Source organism: Ascaphus truei, chromosome 1, assembly GCF_040206685.1.
Source record: "Ascaphus truei isolate aAscTru1 chromosome 1, aAscTru1.hap1, whole genome shotgun sequence".
Lineage (NCBI taxonomy): Eukaryota > Metazoa > Chordata > Amphibia > Anura > Ascaphidae > Ascaphus > Ascaphus truei.
Genome location: NC_134483.1, coordinates 449,908,518 through 449,929,644, shown reverse-complemented (window position 1 = coordinate 449,929,644; position 21,127 = coordinate 449,908,518). Strand labels below are relative to the sequence as shown.

The window sequence follows — 21,127 nt, the reverse complement described above, 5'->3', positions numbered from 1 at the left end:
TCTTTCCGTTGGTTGACAGTCATTTTCGACAGGTCATTATAGACCTGGAGTGTCTCTCCACGGAACAGGATTGTGTCTCGCTCTCTGCAGGCTCCAATGAGCTTTTCCTTTGTAGAGTAGCTGTGGAGCCAGATTATCACATCGCGTCGGCGGTTCGTGTCTTCAGACCGCGGTCCCAGCGCTCTATGTGCCCTATCAAATTCCAGGTCTCGCTGATCCATTTCTCCACCAATTGAGACAAATAGGTCCGTGAGGTATTCTTTTAGCTGGCCAGGTAGGACCGCTTCCGGGATGCCGCGGATCCTCAGGTTCTGGCGGCGATCCCAGTTTTCTTGATCCTCCAGCCCGTCTCGCAGAGAGTGGATTTCTTGGCCCAGACAGATTATTTCCTCGTCTGCGTCCGATTGGTGTTTCAGGGCCTCTTCAAGTCTGTTCTCCAGCATTGTGGTCCGCTCTTGGAGGCCTTGTATATCTTGTTTGATCTCAGATACCGCGTCTTTAAGATCAGCTTGGAGGGATCTGTGTAATTTGGCGTGTAGCTCCTCCAGAAAAGCTTTTGTAATTCCCCCGTCCGGGGGAAGGCTTTCGCCTGGGCTTGCGGGGTCAGGCAGCCCCTGCTTGGGGCCTCGTGCGCCGGGCGGGGATCCGCCATCTTGTTTTTTACCTCCCGCTTCAGCGCTCTGCTTAGCGGGAGTGAAGTACTTGGATACTCAGTCTGGTTTTTCCCCTTGTGCGACATGCCTGGGTGTTCAGGGGTTGATCCGATCGTTTTGGGGAAATTTTCGCCGGACGAAAAGTGCTGTTTTTAATCAATTATTCAGGCGGGTCTCCGGAGCTCTCCCTCTACCCGACTGCTCCGGTTGACGTCATCGGCACGCCACCCCGTTTTATTGAGTTTTTGTTGACAAAACATGGAGCCACTTCACGTAAAAATACTTGTAAACGGAGAACGCATATAAAGTCCTAATGCGGTGGTATTACACCCCATCTACATTAGCTAAATTTGTCAAAGGATATTCTCCGTTTTGCCCAAAGCAATGCGGGGAGAGAGCAGATCTACGACATATGCTGTGGTCCTGCGCTAAAGTGGTCCCGATATGGGAACAAATTAGAGAATGGTTACAAAGGATACTTCATTTGGAGATCCCCCTGGACCCGTGGTTGTTCCTATTGGGCAGACGGATCCAGGGTCTGTCAAATGCGTCGCATACATTAATCGCGCATTTCGTAACAGCCACAAAGTGCGAGATCGCAGCATTGTGGAAGCAGAATGAATTTCCAGTAATCCCCAAAATCAGAAATCGGATTTGGCACATCTGTCGGATAGAACAACTGACGAGTATGGTCAAGGACACCGTCATAAATTTTCTAAAAGTCTGGTCGCCGTGGCTAGCGCAGACAGATATACAGCCGCAATACAAGCATACCCCGCATTAACGTACGCAATGGGACCGGAGCATGTATGTAAAGTGAAAATGTACTTAAAGTGAAGCACTACCCTTTCCCCACTTATCGATGCATGTACTGTACTGCAATCGTCATATACGTGCATAACTGATGTAAATAACGCATGTGTAACAGGCTCTATAGACTCCCCGCTTGCTCACAGCTTTGGTACAGATAGGGAGACAGTTTGCTGTTCAGGACGTGCTGACAGGCGCATGCGTGAGCTGCCGTTTGCCTATTGAACGAGATGTACTTACTCGCGAGTGTACTTAAAGTGAGTGTCCTTAAACCGGGGTATGCCTGTACTACATTGATGGAAATAAATGCGTTCTCCTTTGATAACGCAGGATCCGCTACCACATAGTAACGGACAGGTAGGTCATAATAGACGTGGACCCAGACATCCCAGACATGGAATCAAATAAACAAGCAAGGTTGTATTGTGCTCTGAAACAAAAAAACAGCTTGAGAAAATAGCCAGAGTCTTAGGTGGAGTACCCCTCCAAACTGAACAATGAATAAGGCTAGGATATAATACTCCCACAAGCTCTAATAGATGTGTACTGTAGCTAGAAGTAGAGTCCCACAAGTACTGAGGTACGGACAATACACACCTGCCGGTGTCCAGCATCAAAACAGCATCATGGCAATAACATGGGGTATATAAACAGTGATCCTTTAAAGCCTTTTGGGGAACAGAACAGTGGAGTGAACTAACATTGAATATAAAACTCACATGGTTAAGGAGTCTCGATATCCACTTGTCCAGGGGTAAATCGTGCCTCCGTTGATGTAGATTGGCAAAGAGGAGAGAAAAAACAAAGCACTGATTCCACTGCTAGCTTCAAAAAACACAGAGGTGCGTTCCCATAATAAACAAGTTTATTGGATCAAAATTAAAACAGAACACCTTCGCGTTTCGGGCTTTTGCGCGCTGCTGCTCGGCACTGAGCCCCTGCAGCCGCAATGAGAGCGGCTTTAGCAGGGGCTCGCGCACGCGTCCGCACGCTTGGGGAAGCGTGTGTCTCACGGAGGTTTCAAATTTGGTGCTCGCCGGAGCGCAGGGCCGGTCACGTGAGCGGTTCGCCCAATGAGGGCGAACCAGCTCCGTGACGTCACTGGCCCGCCCCCGACACGCCCACGGACGCTCTGTACTGATTAAACCACTATGTCCCAGGCCTTACACTCGCCCAATGTCAGGCTTCCCCATCAGATCACCAGGCACAGGATTTTACATGCAAGTGCAACACCTTGTTAATTCCTCCTTGTAACCAGAAATCATCAGTAAGAGGAAAGAGGTAAGTAGGTACCATGGAGCTTTCAGTCAATTTTTGGCATAATCATCCTTTTACCTTTATACAAGCATACCCCGCATTAACGTACGCAATGGGACCGGAGCATGTATGTAAAGTGAAAATGTACTTAAAGTGAAGCACTACTTTTCTCCACTTATCGATGCATGTACCGTACTGCAATCGTCCTATACGTGCATAACTGATGTAAATAACACATGTGTAACAGGCTCTGTAGTCTCCCTGCTTGCGCACTGCTTCGGTACAGGTAGGGAGCTTGTATAGCTGTTCAGGATGTACTGACAGGCGCATGCGCGAGCTGTCGTTTGCCTACGGGGTAATATGTCCTTACTCGCGAGTGTACTTAAAGTGAGTGTCCTTAAACCACCCCCAGACCCGTATGCCTGTACACAGCCACATAGAACTTGGCCACAACATGTTTACACTATATATCAGTGCAAATTTTGCAAACAAGGCAGTGCACTCGCATAACAAAGTGAAAAAACAAGATTGGCATACAGTAAATTTCAAAGTCAAATTTAAATGGGTGTGTCGCTACGCCCTTATAAAACTTAAAGTACAAACGAAATGACTAATGCATACAATTACACAGTCAATTAAGGTGACCGTATTCAGGTATCCAAAGAAGGAAAACCAGCTATTGAGCCACAGAATTACCACATCATGAAACACGACAGACAAAAGAACTGACAGCTGACTTGTCTCTTAGGCCCAGGTCCACAAAAAGGGGCTAACCTTTAGCACAACTTTACTCCTGCTTTAGCCCTTTGTGGATCTTGACATTAGTGTGGTAATCTTACATATTTTTTTTAATGTTTTTTTTTTTTCAATCTTCACACCTTAAAGCAGCTGTTCAAGCAATATCCTACACGTGTGTTTCTTTTAATAAATCAGTTCTGTACTATGAGAAAATACTTGTAGCATAAAAAAAAATGTTTTAAAGACCTTTTTGATGTTTTTAATGTAGGAAGCATTTCCAAATTGACAGCCCCCTTCCCCTTCTGATGGGCTCTGGCTCTTAAGCCCCGCCCTCTCTCTAGCAGTGTACCAATTGTATCTAGTAACTACATTGCCCACAATGATGTGCAAGAACTGAATTAAAGAACCCTGAGCAAGCGATTGATTACTGGAGAACGGATTGGTCTGCAGCTTAGCTAATCACATTACTATTATCCAGATATGAATTTTGCATTTGCCCTTTTAAAATAGAACATAAATCAGCAGCATAAAGTAAATTAAACTGGCAGGATGAAGGCTGTGCTCATCCGCATCCCCGTCCTTCGTGGGCATCAACAGCACAATAAAAAAATACAATCTAATGGCCCCTAACACCTTAATCAACTTAGCAGTTAGTTACCGCTACAGAAATTAAGGGGTTAACCCACCCTCCCCCACTGACCTCCCACCCTACCCGGAGACACCACCCCCACTACCCATTGATTGGCACAGTATTTAAGCATGACCATATTACATGGGCATGCTTTAACACTATAGCAATACTGTAAATGGAAAGCTAAAAAAAAAAAAGAGGCCCAAAATAAAACACATAGAAAATAAAAACCCATTAAAAATGCAAATAAAACAATTGATTGAGCTGCCACCATGCCAGGTAATTGTTTTTTTCGCTTATTCCTAAAGCTTCGACGGGATAGTGGCTGTGTTGACTCCTTATACTTTTATACCCCCAGTATTGAGCGTGATTAACTATTTGACCACACATTAAGGTGCATGAATCTAAAGTGCAATTGAATAAAAATACTAATACTGTACAGCGATGGTGGGTCCATCTATCTCTCTACTTTCCCTGTCATGTAAGTTCTAGTAAGACACAGACAGTGACAGGCTATCCTAATGGGGTTTTCCCCCTCCTCATGCTGACTTCCTGAGTCACAGAGTGGAGATGAGACAGGGATCTGTGATAGCCAATGGTGGTACAGATACTGGGCCCTCCCTCTTTGTGCTTCAGGAAGGAAGTGCCTAAATTATAGAATGATGTTCAGCCCCTTGGGGGTGAGTCCTTCAGTAGTGACTTGGGTTCTAGGCTATCCCTTCATGGGGTAGGAGCTTTCCTTGTCTCCTCCCGGCTGGGAGTGAGACATGGGCTGAGTGCACAATCTAATCCAACGAGGCCTCACCATTACCCGCAGGCCAGTACCATCCAGAAACAAGGGATCTACCTTATCAACTGGAGCATACGCTGCACCGACACCAGCAGTGGCTGCTGTAATAAACATCATCCTCATTTATATTTCTGGCTCTGCTGCAGTCTGTGTGAAGAGAGGTATTGAGAGTAAGGACTGTCATATCGGGGACCGCCTTCAGCCTTGCTGAAGCCCTCTGTCTGGAGGCGCTGTGACCAAAAAGGAAAGAACCAGAGGAATCCCCAAAAGTCTGCCCTGTACCCACACAATAGCAGGAATCTGATTTCTCCTGTACCTCACAGGTAATCGGCACTACTACTAGCAGTAGCATAACCATGATCTCCCAGAGGGAGGGGGGTGGGGGTGAGCATGCGCTACACTAATTTTATTCATTTGAGTGCTGGAGTATATAAAAAGAATATTAGGATTGATCACAATTTTATATCCTAACTTATTATAACAATAATGAAATATTTTATTAAAAATTAAAATACTAAGAAATCTAATTGTTAATACTTAAAGGAAAGGGTTCAATATCGACATGTTCATTTAAACCATTGTGAGATCTTGTATGTAAATTGTAAATCCATTGTTCTTTTTGCATTCATTTATTTCGATCCCTCCCTCTAATGCTTGGGGGGATTTGCTCAAGACCAATAAATTTGAATCACTATCATGATTTAATAAAAAAAAAGTGTTTAGGAAGATTATGTAGTTTTTTTTTAATTTTGTTGCAGATGTTTTTTTTGCATTCTTTATATTATTAAACATGTTCTCTTGGTTTTGCCTACATAATCAAGGCCGCAGGCGCATTCAATATTAACTATATATTTTGACTTACAATTAATAAAGGTTTAAATTTTGTTCACCTCTCCTGATGGCAGAGAGAATTCCTTCTGTGGATCCGTATATTTACATGCAACACAATTGTTGCATTTGAAATTCCCCAACGGTTTGGAGGTCAACCAACCGATCTATTTTGTTTGGGCATTTCTTTAAGCAGACTTGAGCTTAAAATGTTCTGAAGGGATAACGAATTTCTAAAACAGATTGTGGGTTTATTCTCAACAGTGCTACCTAATATTGGATCTGATTTTACAAACGCAGTGTAGTAGATTAATTTATTCCCTTTGTCCGGGTGTTGGCAGTTTGTTATAAACTTATTTTACTGCCTGGTCTGTGAGAAATTGATGTGGGTGTGTCAAAGTTAATTGCTGTCCTGAGGGGTATGTAGCCAATTGAGTCAGGGAGGATAAATATTTTGTAAGCACACATGTTGAGACCATTTATAACTGCTAATACTGATACATTACTGATAATGTCAGCACCTGATGCTCTTTAACCAGACTATACAAAATGACTGTCAGACACTGGTACACAAACAGATGTATTAATGCAGCTCAACACACTTGTCTAGATAAATGGCAGTTGAAGTTTAATATGGATAAATGTTAGCCATTTGAAAGCAAGATTTGTCAGGCTACCTACAAAATTAACTGGGACAAGATTAGGTGAACCCTTGATGGAGAAGGATTTAGGAGAGCTTGTAGACAGCAGGATTAGCAGCAGTGCTCCATGTCAGGCAATAGCTGCAAAGGCTAACAAGATATTATCATGCATAAAACTCAATATGGATAGAAGGGATGATAGAATAATTTTGTGTCAATTTACACAAAAGGTAAAATAGCATGTAGCTTTGTCTGATTTATCATAATTTTGATCGCTTTCATACTTTTCATTAAAAACAGTGTAGCAGGTTTCCCCCCCTGACTACTATTCTGCCCAATGGGCTGGCAGTAAACCCTGGTCCTATCAGGTTGCCAGTAGATGTATGGGATTTTCCCCCTCACCTTTTAGTACTGCACTTGAGTGACAGCAGAGGGTGGTACATCCTGTTGTAGCTGGGACATCGGGGTGCCCGCCTTCTGGTTGTACTTAAGGGCAGGACCGCCCTAAAGTTAGAGGTTGTTCCATTCCTCTGATGAAGGCAGGTCACACAATTGTGAGCCTGAGATTGGTGCCTACCATGTGCTTTTCCCTTTGGGGGAGAGTGAGTGTGGACCATACCTCTGCTAGGAGGTGGGGAAGAGCTAGGATGGCTGCGGGTGCCCTTGGCCCGTAGTGGCGGTCCAGGGACCATCATCCAGTGAATGCTGACAGATTGTATCCGGCAGAAGACTGCTGTGTAACTGTTACTGCAGAGTGTAGTAATAAACCCGTTCCTGTTTTGCAATATACCTCCTGCCTGGTGCGTGACCTTACTGGGGAGAGAGGTAATAAGTTCTACCGTGGAAGATCACCTTCAGTTCCTGGAGTTCACAGCAGATGGAGGCGCTGCACTGCTAAGTAAATATGTGGGGTATGAACCCCAGAACCCTGTTCCTGTGTCCCCACTTCCATCGGCGGACAACTCAGCCCTCCTGTTGCCAGCAGATATATGCACCATACAACCTGTAATGGCCCCTATCTGCGATTGGGTGGGGGAAACACCGTTACAACAGTAATAAGAAAAACAGCACAGGTACTAAACAAAAGTAGGACAGATACATACCAATATGTAGCATGACATTGGTGTTAACATTTTAAAGATTATGCACCTGTAGCCGTGACCCCTGATTCACCCCAAAAGGAGCGGGAGATTGCGGTTGCAAATGGTAGTTACAAAAGCCCGCGAAGGAGGACTGTACATTTGGCGGGAGAAAGCTGTCCCTTGACCGAGCAGCCCTGCAGGGAGGGTCAGGTGAGAATCTAGCCAATGGGCGGAGGAGGTGCCAGAGATATAGGCAGTGGTTGTGCGCACGTGGAGCTAGAGCTGGTTGGCTAGGAGAGGAGACGGAGAGTCTGTGAGGGGAGGTTGTACCGCGTAGGCCCGGTGCCCCAGGCCCAGTTAGCCCTGAGTCACCTTAGAGACAAGCTGAGCTAGGGATCGCCTTAGTGAGGTTCCTGTTCCCCTAGTACTTGTAAGTCTTGACCGGGATTATACTGTCGAGAGAGAGGTCTGGGCTCAGACCCCCATTGGTATTACCGGACCCGAGAGAGAGAGACAGATCAGAGTCGACGTACAGAGACCCTTTTTGAAGATCGTGGCGGTTCCGAGCACCGGAGTGCTCGGCAGGTATTTCATCAAGTGCACCAACTGTACCATTCATTCATCTGAGACATAGTGGCTGCGCAGTCACCCATACACACACATAGTGCCTGCTGTGAGTGGGAGGACTGATCCGTAGGATCGGACACGGGGTGGGCTCACCCGGTGGTGGGTATGGGGATTCATGTTGGCGTCCGCCATGGCGCAAGGTGTGGAGCGTCCGCCGTGGCGCCCTGTAATGTTGACATCCGCCGTGGCGTACTATATAACGTATACATGTATGTATAGGAATGTTATGGACTGTAAAGTACTGTGACTTTAGTCTGCAAGTAAAAGAGATTGGTTTTATGAATTGGCTGTGTGTAATTCTTGCATAGACGTCCTGCGAAGACCTACTCCCCCTTTGGCGGGAGCTGTCGCAGGTGGAGGCGCTGCACCTGATATAGATATTGCGCGCACCCCAGGCTCTCCATGGCAGAGACTCTGGCCCTGTGAGCCGACAGGTAATACAGCACAGAGTAGCAGCTTGCTAGTGATAGGAAGCAGGGCTACACACCCTTTCCAGTTATGATATTTATCTCACTGCAGGACAAATGAGACAGGTATGGGTTTAAAAAAAAAAAAAAAGACTCAAATGTACCTTTTACAGATGTCTATTTTATTAATGAGTGAAGCCTCGTCTCCATATAACAACATACTGTAGAGCTTGAAATAGGATCAAATAACCCAAGATACTTATATTGAGTTCCGCCTGATGGAGGAATACGGATAATAACCTGAAAGACACTGTGACCTTGCAGTCATTATTGAAATCAGAGGGTAGGACATTTGTCACACCACTTATGTTAAGTCTACATTGTAACCCACATATCTAATAGAGAACATTTATGGATTCCTGAATCCCATCTTTCCCATGTTTTTAAGACATATACTACTGTATGTACCAAAAGATATTCAACGATTAGCAGTACAACTAAAGGAAACAAGTTGTTTTTTTTGACAAGACAAGACAATTACATGACTTATTGTTCAGGAAGCAACCAGGAATTACTGGATTTGATAATATAAAACAATGTGGCAGTAATAACAAATATTCAAGCCCGGGAACATTTGGGTAATGGTGTTCATAACATGGTCTCACTTGAAATAAATGACCAAAAAACATATTATACGGGTTCAACAAAGATTTAACATTTTCGAAAGGCAGATTTTAATAAATTGAGGGGTAAACTTTTTTGCAGGAACAAATGTTGAAGAGAAATGGGCAGTCATTAAAACATTGTTGGATAAGTACTCTTATCAGTCTATACTCTTGGGTAAGAAATATAAAAGAAACACGTCTAAACCAATGTGGCTAAATAAATAGCTGGGGAGGAAATGGAAAGGAGGCGGCTTTGGCAGCCTGAATAAAGACTAAGGCTTAGTCCATAGACACTTCGCCCCTTGCGGAGGCACAGGGAAAGCGGCCTTAGAGCGCGCGCTGTCCGTGGGCGTGTCTGGGGGGCGGGCCAGTGACGTCACGAACCGCTCACGTAACCGGCCCTGCGCTCCGACGAGCTCTGAAACGTAACATTTGTTAAGACACATTCTTCCGCAAGCGTGCGCGAGCCCCTGCTAAAGCCGCTCTCATTGCGGCTGCAGGGGCTCACTGCCGAGCAGCGGCACGCCTCAGCACGGGTCAGCGCCTAAGCGCTGACCATGCCCGAGGCCTAACACAAGCAGCACTGAGAGGTTGTGTGTTCAGAGATCTCACAAAAAGGCTTCAAAAGAGCATAAAACCCTGTTTCAAGTAGTTCTTTTTGGTTAATATATTTATGTTTATATTTTGGGCACTTTATTATTTAAAAATTAAGAAGTTTGGTGTGGGTTTCACTAGTCCATTTTTCTGTTGCAGTTTAGTTATTTATTTTTATTTTACTGCACAGGTTTTCTTTTTAGAAAATGGAAAGAAAGAGGCAGGCATTTCGATTCTTAAAGTTTAACGGGGCAGAGGCATCATATCAGAATTAAAGCTGCAGTTCAAGTAGCCGTTTTTTAAAATATAGTTTTCCCATTCAATATGTGCATCAATACATTCTGCACACTGGCAAGTGGTTAGCTAAGCTAAAGAATGATCCGTTCTCCTGTAAATCGATCGCTTGCTCTGGTTATTTAATTCAGTTCTTGCACAGCATTGTGGGTAATGTAGTCCAGCAATATTATGTGACTGGGCAGTTACTAGATACATTTGGTGCACTGCTAGAGAGAGGGCGGGGCTTAAGAGCCAGAGCCTATCAGAAGGGGAAGGGGCTGTCACTTTGAAAATGCTTCATACATTAGAAACGTTAAAAATGTCTTTAAAACATTTTTTTTTTTTTTAATGCTACAAGTATTTTCTCATAGTACAGAACTAATTTATTTAAAAAGAAAAAAAACGTGTAGGATATTGCTTGAACTGCTGCTTTTAAAGGAATGTAACACAAGTAGCAAAAGGGCTATCAGATTGGTAAAAATTGAAAACGAAAAAAGGATTGCAATAGACTATAAGATCCTTTCAGTGTGAGACGGGCAGGCAAATTATTGGAGATAAGGAAAAGGCTAAGGCTAAGGATAAGGAAAAGGCGGAAATATTTAAATACATTATTTGCCTTCGTATTGTAGCCCTCTTTCCCTGTGATTAAAGAGACTACCCACTGTGTCTATGGCCGTTGGTGCATGTTGAGAAGATACCTTCCTGGTCTTAGTCCAGACCAGGCCGTCTTGGCTGAAGTTTTGCCGGGCCACAATGTGTCCCACGCCACGCATGGATCATCAGGCGTCTGGTCCACCTCTGAGGGAGTGTGCCCCTTTTAATAGTCTCTGATAAAGGTTACACCTGGGTCCGGTCCCAGACTACAGGCCGCAGTCACCACGTGGCGGCCGTCACCACCACCGTGCAGTGTCTCACTATAGCAGCTACTGGGGAAGTGTCCCTAGCTATGTATGGGCCTTCCCTGCAGCAGCCACAACCAAATGTGAATCGGGACCTAGCTGGGGCCTATAGGGGAGATATAGCCTTGTCTCAGTGCCACTGGCACCTATTGTATGTATAGTATGTCTTTATTTGTATAGCGCCATAAATGTACATAGCGCTTCACAGTAGTAATACTGTACATATCATATAAATAACAAATAATATAAATAACAGATCATGGGAATAAGTGCTTCAGACATACTGTAAAAGTAACATTAAGGAAGGAGTCCCTGCTCCGAGGAGCTTACAATCTAATTGGTAGGTAGGGAGAACGTACAGAGACAGTGGGAGGGAATACTAGTAAGTGCAACTGCAGGGGGCCAAGCTTTATGTGTCATGTGTCCATGATTATCCAGTGCTACTCAAATGCTTCTTTAAGCAGATGTGTCTTAAGGTGAGTCTTAAAGGTGGATAGCGAGGGGGCTAGTCGGGTATTGAGGGGAAGGGCATTCCAGAGGTGAGGGGCAGAAAGTGAGAAAGGTTTAAGGCGGGAGAGAGCTTTAGATACAAAGGGGGTAGAAAGAAGACATCCTTGAGAAGAACGCAAGGGTCAAGATGGTGCATAGCGAGAAATTAGGGCTGAGATGTAAGGAGGGGCAGAAGAATGTAAAGCTTTAAAAGTGAGGAGGAGAATTGAGTGTGAGATACGCGATTTAATCGGAAGCCAGGAGAGGGATTTCAGGAGGGGAGATGCGGAGACAGATTTAGGAAAGAGTAGAGTGATTCTGGCAGCAGTGTTTAGGATAGATTGTAGGGGAGACAGGTGAGAGGCAGGAAGGCCGGACAGCAGGAGGTTGCAGTAATCGAGACGTGAGAGAATGAGGGCCTGAGTCAGAGTTTTAGCAGTCGAGCAACAGAGGAAAGGGCGTATCTTTGTGATATTGCGGAGGAAAAAGCGACAAGTTTTAGAAACGTTTTGAAAATGAGAGGAGAATGAGAGTGAGGAATCAAGTGTAACCCATAGGCAGCGTGCGTGGGCTACTGGGTGAATGATCGTATTTCCAATAGCAATGTGGAAGGAGGTAGTAGGGCCAGGTTTGGGAGGAAGTATAAGGAGCTCTGTTTTTGCCATGTTAAGTTTCAGTCGGCGGATGGCCATCCAGGATGATATTCCAGAGAGGCATTCAGAAACTTTGGTCTGTATAGCAGGTGTACGGTCAGGGGTTGAAAGGTAAATTTGTGTGTCGTCAGCATAGAGGTGATATTTAAACCCAAAAGATGTGATTAGGTCACGTAGAGAGAAAAGAGAAGGGGTCCCAGGACAGAGCCCTGGGGTACCCCCACAGAGAGATCAATAGAGGAGGAGGGGGTGTTAGCAAAAGAGACACTGAAGGTACGATGGGTGAGGTAAGAGGAGATCCAGGATAAAGCTTTGTTCCGAATACCAAGAGTATGGAGAATGTGAAGGAGAAGAGGGTGGTCCACGGTGTCGAATGCTGCAGAGAGGTCGAGTAATACGAGCAGAGTGTAATGACCTCTGTCTTTGGCAGCGTGGAGGTCGTCAGTTATTTTAGTGAGGGCTGTTTCAGTAGAGTGAGCAGTGCGGAAGCCAGATTGTAGAGGGTCTAGGACAGAATAGGTGTTGAGAACGTGTAGCAATCGAGAGAATACAAGACGTTCAAGGAGTTTGGAGGCAAAAGGCAGGAGGGAGATGGGTCGATAGTTAGAAGGACAGGTAGGGTCAAGCTTGCTGTTTTTGAGTAATGGTATGACTGTTGCATGCTTGAAGGATGATGGAAAGGTACCAGAGTAGAGGGAAGAGTTAAAGATCTGTGTGAGCATAGGGATTATAGAAGGAGCAAGAGGTTTTAGGAGATGGGAGGGAATGGGATCAAGAGGGCATGTGGTAGAGGGAGAAGAGGAGATCAGCAGTGACACATCCTCCTCCGAGATAGCGGAAAAAGAGTCAAGAAAGGCAGGAGGAGAGTTGGGAAACATTGTGGGATGGGAGGAGGCAACAGATGGGATGTTCTGCCGTACGGACTCCACCTTTTCCTTAAAAAAGTCAGCAAAGTCCTGAGGTGAGATGGAGGAAGAAGAGGAGGCAGCTGAGGGTGGTCTGAGTAGAGAGTCAAAGACAGAAAAGAGACGGCGTGGGTTAGACCTGAGACACTACCTGTCTCCTTGGCGTCCTGCTCCTGACTGGCATGGCTCTCCCATGCGTGCCAATTGTATCCTTTCCTCTCCTTCGCGCTTTCAGGACCCCCATTGGTCCTCCTGCAACACGTCTAGCAGCCCCTGAGGCTGCTGGGACTTTTAGTCCCCTTGCTGCGCCTTTCTCTACTGGGTGCAATACTTCTTCTATTGCGCATATCTGTCATCGCGCATGAGCGAGAACCAACATGGCCGCCGGATGCACCCCATGTCCACCCCGGAGCTCCGTAGCACTAGTGCTCCCTAACCGCCCGAAGCTCTCTGGCACCTGTGCCGAGTCCGCCTGCCATTCCAGCGTCACCCGACACTACTCTGGAGCACAACCGGCATGAGCAGTAGCCTCTCCCTTCCCCGTGTCCTCATTGGAGCTAAAGGGGTGGGGGGGGCAAGGGGGACCTGGCTACATCATCTACCAAGGAGGAGCCAATTGCAAAAATATTGTAACAGGAGAAAGCCGCAACCTCTATATTAACAATCAATTGGTTCACTGAGGAAGAAAAGCATAGGCGACTTGATAACATTAAGATAAGTTAATCATCTGGACCGATGGCATGCACCCAATTTATAATTTTATTTATATAACGCCAAACATGTATGCATGAGGACCCAAGGGTTCTTAAGGAGGCAAGTTCAGTAATAAGTAAACCAATATTTTTAATATTCAAGGACTCCATTTCCATAGGCTCACTACCACAAGATAGGTGTAAAGCAGAAGTGGTGCCTATATTTAGAAAGGGAGCTAGATCACAACCGTAGAATTACAGACCCGTAAGCCTAACATCAATAGTGTGGGAGCTACTTGAAGATATAGTATGGGATATTATTCAGGATTACCTAATGCATAACACAATTATTAGTTATATTCAGCATGGAGTTATAAAGGATAGGTCATGCCAAACTAACAGTATTAGTTTCTTTAAGGAGATAAGTAGAAATCTAGACCAGGGTAATGCAGTTAATGTGATCTACTTACATTTTGCAAAGGCTTTTGATATGGTGCCACACATGGTTAATGTACAAAATAAAGGAAATTTGGCTCCGGTAAAAATATTTCGACCTGGATGGAAAACTGGTTGAATGATAGACAGCAGAGTTGTCATAAATTGAACCTTTTCAGGTTGAGCTAAAGTTGTGTAAGTGGAATACCTCAAGATTTGGTACAGAGACCCCTGCTTTGTAATGATCTTGAGGTTGGCATAGGGAGCAAAGTCTCCTTCTTTGCTGATAACGCTAAATTGTGTAAGGTAATAAAATCAGAGCAGGATATAGTTTCTCACCAGAGGACTTGGATGAACTGGAATCTTCTAAACCTAGTGAACATTAGAAAAGAGTCATCTAACAGGGGATATGATCACTATATACAAACAAATTCAGGGTCAATACAAGGAGCTTTTATCATCCCAAGGGCAGTGATGGCAGAAACTTGATATCTTCAAAAAACCGTTGGACATCTTTTTAGAAAGGAAAGCTATACAGGGATATACAAAATAAGTAAACATGGGAAGGCTGTTGATACAGGGAGTAATCTGATTGCCATTACTGGAGTCAGGAAGGAATTTTTGCCCCCTTATGAGATATCAGATTATATTTCACTGGGGTTTTTTTGTTTGCCTTTCTCTGGGTCAATAAACTGTAAGTACAAATATAAGATAAGTATCTGTTGTGTAAATTTAGCATAGTTTGAACTTGATGAAATATGTATTTTCTCAACCTCATCTACTATGTAATGTGTAAATGTGCTTTGTACTTTTCTCTGCAAAATGTGGCCACACAGCACTGGAAATTCCTCAGTAAGTTATGTAAAATATTTAGTAGGTCACAAGGATTGCTAGAAACCAGTAGACAATGGCTGGGGGTAGTGCAAACTCCCTGACTTGGTTGTTCAATGAAGCCAGCGAATATCTATCCCACATACCAAGATGCTTTCTGCGCTCAGTTCTGGCCTTTGGGTCTCATGCTCAGAGGTGCCAATTTTGTGCTCACAGTGCATTGTTTTCATCCAGTTGAACATGGATAATGGATAACTTGATTGTTAATCAACGCCATTGCATCGTCAAATAATGCATATCACACTTTTTTTCAAATTTTCCAGAATACTATCATTAACGGAACCCCCTTCAGGGAACGAAAGGTGGTGTATTAAACAAAATGACCCCCGTTCCTTTTTTGGCACCACCCCTAACGGTGATACCCACAAGTCCTGCAATGGCGGTTATGCAAAAGGGCCTTAAATTCGGCTCATCTTTAACTCCTTATCCAATTTCTTTTGAACTATCACTTTGTGTTCCTAAACTGACTGTAAGTTCTTGCTACATTATACTACCCGTTTACCCTTTGACAGGATGCGAAAGCCTAATTTAAAACCTTGAAATATTGTTAAAGCAGCGTATCTATTGGGATACCTGGTGAGCCATGGCAGCATCTTGTCTGCGTTTAGTGGGCCCCTGGCCTTTTGGGTTAATATCACTGATAGTTGGTCTTCCCAATGCCTGCCTTCCGTTTCTAATGCGTTTTTTAGGGGCTGGATGATTACCGAAACAGCTCGTACAGTTGTGATGGAATTTGGGATTGTGCGGTGGGCTCCACCGGCGGCAAAGTGCATGGTTGTCGCTGCGACATTTTGCTGGCACAACCCAAATTGTTACACGCCCCCGCCATGCCCCAAATGCCGCGATCTGCCTCCTGCTGTTTGAGCACAGATCGCTGTGCTGCTGGAGCGAGTGGCGGGGGCGCAAACGCTAGCAAGTAGGCGTAGCGCCCTGTCTGAGCGAGCCTTTAGCCGCCTGGGAGTGATCGAAGGCTGGATATAACTCGCCAAAGGGCAAGGGGGGCACCCGTGCGTCATGAGTCCCCTGCCTTATTGCAGGGGCCGGCTATAATAATAAATGACAACATTAACATCCACTTTTATAGTAGATAAGGAGGGCAATAAGGGGGAAGTAGTTTAAGGGAAGGTGGGAGCGGAAACAAAACATTGAATGGGAAATGAGGTAGGTGTGTGACTGCTGGAAAGCTAGCTGCTGGGACATTGCTTTTTTGGTAGGAGATAGAGCTGTAAGGTTTAAAGGGGGAGTTCTGCCTACAGTGTTACCCCCCCCCCCCTTTGTACATATACAGGAAGTGGGGGGTCTCCGGAGCTGAACTGCGTTAATTTCAGCTTTGGCTACGCCCTGCTTCCCGGCTAACACTTGAATGTGCCCTGGTACTGCCTCCTCCAGGTAGAAACAAGATGAAACGTTTAAATCTCGTGGGTGATGCAGGCTAATAGGAAGTTGCAACGTCATCCGACTTCCTATTGGCCTGCATGACGTGGGGCATTTAAACTTGCATGAAGAACATGCAGCACCGTCCCGGTAAGTATCTCCAGAAGTAGGGTGCTCATATAAATTGATCTCTTCCAAGACCATCCTTGTTTTACTGCAGGATTGCACTTGTTTTGCCAAAGGATTTCTTCCTGATTTACTTTTAAGAAATAAACTTAAATAGTGCTTTGGATAATAGGCATTGTATTGTCCTAATATTAAATTGGCTTTACTATAGGTTACATATTATATTGTGTACATCCCAGGTAATATAATGTTCACTGATAAAAGGTTCTATAGAAATTGTGTAGTCTAAACCTTGGCATATTTACTGAACGAGGTAATTACTACATTTCTTTTAAAAGGAATAGCCGTGCTTCATGCAGAAATACAGATCCCATTGCAGGCAAGAAACGTATAGCTAAAGTAATTCATTAACAGCAATAACATTGATAGTAGATCAAATATTTGGGGTCGGTGCCACCACAGCGCATTGTTTGCTTGCGTTCTTCCAATGCGGTTTGAAAGCAGCAATTGTTTCCGAAATGAATTTACAGTTAAGATCACATTATGAGGTTGCAATGTTTTCACAAGCAGAAAACCCGTGTATTGTTTTTTATTTATTATTATTTTCTTCTTCTGTGCTACCTCTGGCAGACACTTTAATCCAACAAAAGACAACAAGGCCCAGTGCTACATCTAACTTGGCAAATTATATATTTAAATTCTTGTGTTTATAAGCAAGGGTCATTAATTTCAATTCTTTAGGCCAAAGTATTTTAAGCTTACAGCCACTTCACGGTATGACCCATCTGTAGGTTCTTAACACTGCTGCATCTGAGAAACGCTTTCATTACCTCTTTAATGGAGGGAGAGCTGTCTGTAATAGAATGGTCATTTATAGGCGTTTAGCAAGAACTGCAATTAAAAAGGTGAAATGAGTGAGCTTGGACACTTTAATCCATCATGGGAGCCTCTCAAGGCGGGTCATCTTATAAAGACAGGGATTCGGAGGATGGCACCTGCAGCTTCAATGGGTATCAAAAATGTAACCCATTTGCTGCCAGAGGGGCCAGCAACACACACTATGGGGTTTATTTAGTAAGCTGCAATAGTGCCGATCCAGCTCTATTGAACAGAAAGCCCCATTGACTGCAAGCCCCTATGTGCTTATTATTTTGTAATATCTGCATATGGTTTTGAAGGTAAGCGTTCACACTTAAAACTCGTAGGTCTATTTAACAACTGCTAGATTATATATTTGTTAATGGTGGTGGAGAGAAGTAGTTCAACTGCCCTGAAAACAACTAACTTGAAAGGGCTACATTCACTGAGTGCCTTTATCCAATATAAAGGCTCTTGGGCATTTTGTTTGGCCTCAGCACAATTATATTTGTCTTTGATAAACCTAGACAAACAAATTCTTCAAAGTGCAGGTCTCCTCAAGGACAGAGATACACAGTAGAGCTCTACTCACAAGTTCATAATGAAGTTCTCCATTTAATGTGACAGCCAAGAACAGTGGGCTAACAACGTTCCAGGTCCCATATGGACCTTTCATCAAGTTCATTTTGAACTTTTGAGTAGAACTCTACTTTGTATTTCTGTCTTTGAGGAGACCTGCACTTTCAACAATTTGTTTCTGGGTTGTATGGCTGCACAAGCTGGTACAGTATCTCCTCGCCTGAAGATGTTTCAACGCACTTTAGAATTGTCTTTGATAAACCTGAAAATAAACTTTGTTTTGCAGTTGTGATACCCAATCTCTCAATTTCTGAAAGGAAATAAGCCATAAGAAATATGCATCTTCTTTCTTAAAATAAGTTTTTTTTTTTTTAGGTTAAAGGGTTTGCTACATACTGTACTGCAATGTGTTATAGACCCCTCTTACAGCTAAGTGAGGTCTCTGTGTATCCTGTGTGCAAAACCTAGTTTTGTACAGTATATGGCATTAAGGATAGTTAATGGCACAATTTTATCTTTATGGTCACACTTCTGCCTTCTTTCTTTTTAACTGCAGCCATGAAGCCTTTTACATCAGTTGTTCTCTTCCTGTGGGTCGCTGTTGGAATAACAAAGGCTGCCAAAATTGTTGTGGTGCCGCCAATAATGTTTGAAAGTCACCTGTACATATTCAAGACCCTGGCCTCCGCTTTGCATGAACAAGGCCATCAAACTGTTTTCCTTGTTTCTGAAGGTAGGGACATCCCACCATCCAGTCATTATGAATTTCAGCGTTACCCAGGAATCTTTAACAGCACTACATCAGACGATTTTCTGCAGACCAAAATGCTGAATATTTTCTCTGGGAGGCTCACAGCATTGGAATTCTTTGACATTCTTGATCACTATTCCAAAAACTGTGACATCATGGTGGGCAACCAAGACCTCATACAGCGCCTGAAGCAGGAGAACTTTGATCTGGTGCTGGTTGATTCCAACGAGATGTGTGGATTTGTCATTGCCAACATTTTGGGTGTTAGGTACGCAGTTTTTTCTACTGGACTTTGGTACCCAGCTGAAGTGGGAGCTCCTGCTCCTTTAGCCTACGTTCCTGAGTTTAACTCCCTTCTCACAGACCGCATGAACCTGCTGGACAGGATAAGAAATACAATTGTTTATCTTGTCTCTCGATTTGCAGTCAGTTTTCTAGTTCTACCAAAATATGACAGGATTATGCAGAAATACAACGTTTTGCCAACAAGGTCCATGTCTGATTTAGTCCAAGGATCTAGCTTATGGATGCTCTGCACTGATGTAGCTTTGGAGTTTCCAAGACCTACTCTACCAAATGTCGTCTACGTTGGAGGAATCCTGACCAAGCCCGCCAGCAGACTGCCTCAAGTAAGGTTTCACAAACTCTTTCATTATACTTTCAAAGATCCTTCCATTTTTATTTTCAGAGAAATAATAAGGTGGGCTGTTTTTATTGTCATATGCTTTTTTTTTTAAAGCTTTTCTTCAGGCATAGTCTGCTGAAGAAGCAGAATTAGTGACACTCATGCTAAAATAATAATTGTACACCTGAATGCATTTGTCAAGAGGCACTATACAGTTTGGTTTCTGTTGCATAATATCAGAGCCAGATGTTAATATATTAAAAGGCTAAAGTAAAGGTGCTTTTCCCCTTTTGTGAGAAGTATGCATACACCTATACTTGAACACAACGTAAATGTGCAACTAGACTGCTTTTAACGGACGCTAGTCTTAAATCCATAGCCTGTTTTAGCAGCCTTTTGCAGTACAACTTAGTCAAAACCAGAAGAAGTCTGGTGGCCTTGTTTTTCATAAAGGGTGGTGATCTATAACCAAATATTAAAATAACACGAATCCACGGTGTCTGATTTCTGTGTCCAAAGGGATACATTTATGCCCAAGGTTTTATTCCCATGTGCTTGTTTTTGTGTGTGTTGGATTTACCTTTTAGATTGTCCTTCATATCTATTTTTGTTTTGTTAATAGTTTAACAATACACGTTTTACTGTTCTGATTTTCTTTCCCCCCAATTTCATCTACGGATATAGCCAACGTTACAGACCCCGCTGGTTGAGTTTCCCCGGGTTAAATAGCGCTATAGCCTCGCCATCATCTCGCGCACGACTGATTCAAAACAATGACCGCTTCTCCTGCTGGTGCATTATGTATGTCCCGCTGCATCGCGCCTTCCTTTGGCTACATCTCTACATAAACTGTTGGAAAAGTTGCACACCGTTGTTTAGAGAAAATAAATCAACGTTTCCCGCCCTGGTGCTCACCCTCGGCTGATCCCGGCGTCTCAAAGCTGAATCCAAGTGGATATAAGAAGGTTTGGTAGTGGAAGAAGCACACAGCCTTTCTGTAACTTAACAGCATCGGAGCAGGCACATACATAACGTGACGTTTCAGGACAAACAAGTCCTTTCCTCAGACCATACACCTTAACACCTTATATGATCTGAGGAAAGGACTTGTTTGTCTTGAAACATCATGTCATGTATATAGATGCTCTGGTGCTTTAAATACCAACTTACAGAGGCTCCTGTGTGCTTATTCCACTACCAAATCTTCCTACATCTCTAAATAAACTGTGAGCATTTTGTGTGTGCGATTAGTTGGACAACATCAGATGAGCCACAGATAACTTGTGTTAGGATTCTGTTTGCCGCTTTAATATGCATACTGTATAGGTTTTGTGTTTGTTTATTTATTTGTATTAATTTATAAACATAATTTACCAGGCAGTAACACATCAAGAGTTACATGACATTTATTTATTATTCATAAGTTTTTACCATGTAGATGGCAATGTCTTGGGGTATTTATTTAGTTTACTGTAATGTTGTTGCAAGTGCAGCACCTGTGTGTTGGTCACTGCACAAGTAGGTCCTCGGGGGCTGACTCTATAAAGTCTGCAGAGTGCGATCGCCCGAAAACTCTCACTGACTTGAATGTGAGGTTTTGGCCGCTTCAGACTACTTTTTCAGTTTTCGAAACACAGGTACTGCAACATGACAGTAAACAGCACACTAAATAAATACCCCAGGACCTTTTTTTTTCTTGAAGCTTTCTTGGTTAGCTGTACTCTATAAGATAAGAAAAAGAATTACTAAGATATTGTGAATTACTCCTAAAGTGTTACGTTATTAATGAGAAATGGGTGCTCATAAATGAAAATATATTGGGGGCTGCCTGTATGTATAAAGACTTTTGTT

At 43.7% G+C, this 21,127-nt stretch overlaps 1 protein-coding gene across 1 annotated transcript in view; it reads left to right on the top strand.

The window, feature by feature from the left end:
- Window positions 1–21,127, top strand: part of LOC142503780 (2-hydroxyacylsphingosine 1-beta-galactosyltransferase-like) — an 80,319-nt gene that overhangs the window by 21,027 nt on the left and 38,165 nt on the right. Inside the window, exon 2 of the mRNA XM_075616465.1 lies at window positions 18,457–19,280. Coding sequence (XP_075472580.1) covers window positions 18,459–19,280 — 822 coding nt within the window. The 5' untranslated portion in view covers window positions 18,457–18,458. The remainder of the gene's footprint in view (window positions 1–18,456; window positions 19,281–21,127) is intronic.